The 5,000-nt window shown below is 43.6% G+C and overlaps 1 protein-coding gene across 1 annotated transcript in view; it reads left to right on the top strand.

Moving 5' to 3' along the window:
* The first annotated feature begins 2,626 nt into the window (after window positions 1-2,626).
* LOC147022935 (uncharacterized) overlaps window positions 2,627-5,000 on the top strand; it is a 2,743-nt gene continuing 369 nt past the window's right edge. Inside the window, exon 1 of the mRNA XM_085887901.1 lies at window positions 2,627-5,000. This exon is cut by the window's right edge and continues 369 nt beyond it. Coding sequence (XP_085744027.1) covers window positions 3,977-4,975 — 999 coding nt within the window. The 5' untranslated portion in view covers window positions 2,627-3,976 and the 3' untranslated portion in view covers window positions 4,976-5,000.

The raw sequence follows: 5,000 nt of genomic DNA, 5'->3' as shown, positions 1-5,000 counted from the left end.
AGGGCGTTGGAGGGCGATCGATATATGCAAATTTATGGATCAAAAAGCATTCACGCCCACTTTTTCTCGGGCCAATGGGGAGCGAGGTGAAAGGTCGAAGGGAGGGGGTCAAAGATGAGAGAGCGAAGCCACGGGGCTGATATAAGCGACCGCGTTCGTCAGTCAAGGGGACAGAGAGTTAAGACTTCACGGGCGGTGGAGTTGGGAAGAAGAAGCCAGAAGGAGTTGGTCGTCGTCGTGTGCGTTGGAGTCGGAGCGGAGGGACGGAGCTGTGGAGAGGCGGCGAGGGCAGACGAGGGGTGCTCGCGTCGTGCAGGGAGCTGCACACCAGGGAGGCCGACGGCGCGACCTGGCCGAGGTGGAGACGCTCGTCGCGGGACTCGAGGCAGAGTAGGAATCCTCTATACCCCGAGCATCAGCAACCCCCCTCCTGTTTCCCCCCACGCTGAGATAGTGCGACCAAGGGGGCCCCTTTCCCACCCCCTACCAGACACTGCCCGTGAGGCCCGCGGAGTTGAGGCACCATCGCCGCTCCGCGTCTCATCACCAGACGGGTAGGCCCGACCCGGTCTCGGCCTCAGGCCCGCCTCATCTTTGAGGGTGTTCTTTTCCTTGGTTTTGGGTATGTGTTGTCGGCGCCGTCTGTGAAGTAAAATTGTATAAGTGTTGCCATGTGCTCGCGTAATCGGTATTAGATCTGCATTGTCGCATTTGCTTTTTGTGTAAATTGCATTGTGTTTTTCTTTTCTATGTGCTTTTGGTGGAATTGAATATGTGTGCTTTCCGTTCAGCGCGAATAAATGTGCTTTGTGTTGAACTGTTTCCCGCTTCGCTTCGTCATTTCCTTCATTGAATCCTCATCTTGCTTCACGTAAAGGGTTGGTAGTGGGCCGAATACGCCCGATAATTAATCGAACCGTCGAGGCCGACGATAACACCGCTCGGTTATCCCGATAGTACGGAACGGGTCGCTTAAGTGGCCCGTGTCCGAAGTCGACCTGCGGCGAGGTGCGATCGCCCGGTCTACCCTCCGTGTGGGTACTTAGGTAGGTCGAATTTGGCGAGCAACCCTATCCCACGCGGGGGCTGATTGGCTCGATCGCGGTGAGACCGAAAGGTCCACCCGTGACTGGTTCCCGGCGTTAGTCCGAGAGGGTCACGACTGGATTGTCCGTCCGGTGGGCGACGTGCCGCGATTCGAGTTACGTGGCCGTCAGCACGCCGGCGGGCGCGAATCCGTAACAATATATATATATATATATATATATATATATATATATATATATATATATATATATATATATATATATATATAATACACACACAGAGTGTTGCTGCTGCTTAAGTAGTCTCCTTGGCTATTAGGCACAATCCTGGATGGGTTGCCACTCCGACGCAGTATACCAGCATGCTGGCAATCATTTTGAGTTAACCCCTCCTGGTATCAATACAACAGCTGAGCGGAATTTGAACTCAGGACCCTCGGATCCAAAGCTCGCCACCCTAACCATTAAGCCAACACCAGGCATATAATAGCAGGGACCAGCGGAAATTCTGCCTCTGGTGACTCCAGGTCCTCAAACCGCCTGCCCCTTCCCCAACCCAAAGTCCACATAATTGTCACTAACTGCAGTTAAGACTTGTAAGGTTTCCCGGTGAAGTAAATGGACGGAAAAGGTAATTATATGTTGGACGGAATTAACTGAATAATTTGTGGTTATATTATTTACATCTTCAAAATTGTTTTGTATGTGACAATGCAACATATAATTGACCATGGCTGAAAATGGGTATGATGGGTTGGAGTTGCTTGATTAAAGACTTCAACTATTAATATTTTAAAAACTATGTTGGATCAACATTTTCTTTCCGCTGCATAGGTTTTTCTCAAAATGTACTTTTCTTTCATGATATACGACGTGTTGTTCAGTCTTCAAATGTACATACTGTAAACTCAAGTCTTCTTGAGTGTACGAAAGTTTCAATAAAAAAACACCTTTTCTTTGGGCGGTGTATAGGTGATGGACCGCTGCTTAGATCACCCCCAGAAATAAAAATAACCCTGGTTATATTGCTCGGAGAGATTCCAATTGTTATAGCCCATAGACTGACGCCTGAAGCATGAGGCCTGTCGTGTCGCCTTCTCAAGGTTCATGTCGTCTATCGCCTCCAACCTTTCGATATTTGGTGATCCTTTTAAGTCGCCTTCGTTGTTTTAATATGCCAAACAGAAAGCTTATAGGGAGGGAATGGGAATTGTGTTTATGTTAATATGACCCTGAGGAAGATGTCTTGCACTTACCAAAATGTCAGACATGTTATTTGAGTTTTCAGGTTACAGTTGTGGGTGGGTGGAGTCAGTCCAGTAAGCCAAGCTTAGCCCTGGATGTACAGAGCTTCAGACAGACTGGCAGAGGATATTATTGTAGAAATATCATATATGTATATATATATATAGATATATATGTATATATATGTATATATATGTGTATATATGTGTATATATGTGTATATATGTATATATATATGTATATATATGTATATATATGTATATATATATTTGTATATGAACGTCCCTTGAGAGCATCATAGTCATTAACTGTTAAGACAGCTAAGGTTTCTCGGTGAGGTAATTATACGGAAAGGTAATTATACATTGGACTTAATTGACTGAATAGTTTGTGGTTGTATACATTTTTTTTAACTTCCGGGAGGTGTGTTAACTGGTGACTGAGCATATACACCACCCGTTTACGCAACAAAAATGTACATAACTCAAAATTGTGTGAATATCGGAATCTGTAGAACTCTGCATGCACTGTCCAGACTCAAGTGCTCGTGAGGATTATGAGTATTATGATCATGAGGATTATGATTGGGCATTATGAGTGTTAGAGTTACAACTCAGTTCAGAGACGATCGCAAAACTTGCATTTATGTAGGTATATATGTATATATTATTTTGATGTGGGGGTTGGGGGGGGCGGCATGCTGGCAGCGTGGCGGAGAGGTACGCACACTTGCTTCAAAGCAACTTAACCTCGATTTTAACCCCGGCCCATTTATATACTGTCATCCTGGTGATTAATCCATGTGTGTCCCGTCCATCCGGGACGTCAAACTGGGCGTCCTGTCTGCCAGCATTGGTTGGGTGTTGAAGATCCCACAATGTCCTTCGCAAAGAGTAAGCGAGCTATCGCCTACACCATAGCCAAATTACAAACTACTGCTGGGAAGGCAATGGCAAACCACCCAGGATATAACACTTGCCACGAAGCTGCCTCGGCAGCACTGACGCACTGTAACAGATTATGGTACATCACAATCAGAATACTTTGTTTATTAAGCATCCCTATAAAGTTTCCGGAGTTTGTTCATGTACGAAATGTAGGACAAGAAAATATCCGACCAGCAGATTGTAGAAGCTTCACTCCATTAGTTTTAGCATATGTGGAAAGAAATGTTCCGGTATTTTGTGGCAGCATCAAGTCTTTTTTTCCTTTTCCTTTCTCCGAGGAAGGTTGATCATTGTAAACAAAGTTTATGTTTAATTATGCTGGTTGCTCTCCCATCTAAGCCATTTATTTAGTTACATATTGCAAAACAAAAAAAAAGCTCTGAATTTATTGGTGCAATTTTTTTTTTTTTTTTGTCGCCGCTGCCAATGTTGTAGAAGCCGCTGATATTCATTCATATCCTTTAGTTAATTGAATTTCATTTTTTTCATGACCACAAGGTAATTATTACTTTTCTCCAACTTCTTAAAGTCATTGTTTTATTGTGCATGAGAGTTGTGCTCTTGTTTTTTATTCTTGCAGGAATTGCTTTAAATTGTCATCATCATCTTTTGTCGTAAAATGAAGTGCATGTTTACTTTATTTTGGAGATTGAAAAATGCTTTGCAAATTCTTGATTAGCTTTCTTAAACATTCTCCATCACAGTCCTATCTACAGGCTTTGTAAAGCAGGATCGATTATGTTTTACAGAGTGAGGAGATTTGACTTCAGAAATGTTAATGGCAAGACGATACAATCTACGGACACAGGAGTGCAAGGTTCGCACACTTGTAAGGTCTCGTCCCCAAGTGCCAAGCTCTCCGAAACCAGAATCGTTGACGTCGAGCCACCTGGTGAAGATAAATCAATTCCCGAAATCTCAACATCAGAACAACAATTTACTACAACCAATGGGAACCGTCATAACTCGCAGTCTGACTGTGCACGTAAAAGAGAGCACCCTTGCATTCGGGAAGATGTTCCTGATCCAAGAGAAGATCGAAGCAGCGATCAGAGTAGCGTTTTGAAAAGTTCTGTTGTGTCTCGGTTATCCCGAAAGCGGTCTTGTGCGCAACGTAAAAATTCTTCCAATCATTTTATTGGAGATTCTGTTGGAATTATTGCAGGTATTGTTCACGATACGCAACACGACGCAAGTTCAGTTGACCATCAATATACATCAGTTCGAATTAAAAGCACAATGCCGCATGACGATAAAGACCAAGAAAATTGGCCGCATGTTGGACATTCTTGCCTGACATCTCATTCCTCAGAGGATCTTGGTACAGTTTGTGTTCGTGTGGTACACAGAAATTCTGGCCCCCAAGATGCTGACGTCATCATGTGCAAAAAAGACTTTAAAACTGGAAACATCCCTTTCATGAATTGTCAAGCCATGAATGATGGAATGCAGGAGCTCACACTGTTAAACGGGCATGCGGTTCAAAATGGTGTTGGAGTTCAATACACATCAGTGACGGGTGATGGTTGGAGTGAAAGCACCATTGGTATCCATAGCAAGTACAAAAATATCACTGAAGTACATTCGTCATCATTAGAAGGTGATGATTTGGATATTTGTTCAAAACCTCTGCGAATGCGTTTAAGAAATAGAATTAAACTTCAACAAAGTGGGATTTCGAGGAAGCCAAATGCAAGCAATAGTGAAGTTATTGACCTCACTTCAATCGGTTCTTAAAGTTCAACAAAACGGATTTAAAAAA

Source organism: Eptatretus burgeri, chromosome 7, assembly GCF_056783735.1.
Source record: "Eptatretus burgeri isolate ZD-2024b chromosome 7, Ebu_testis_v1, whole genome shotgun sequence".
Lineage (NCBI taxonomy): Eukaryota > Metazoa > Chordata > Myxini > Myxiniformes > Myxinidae > Eptatretus > Eptatretus burgeri.
Note: the sequence above shows the minus strand (reverse complement) of the source record. Positions and strands in the feature narration are given on the sequence as shown.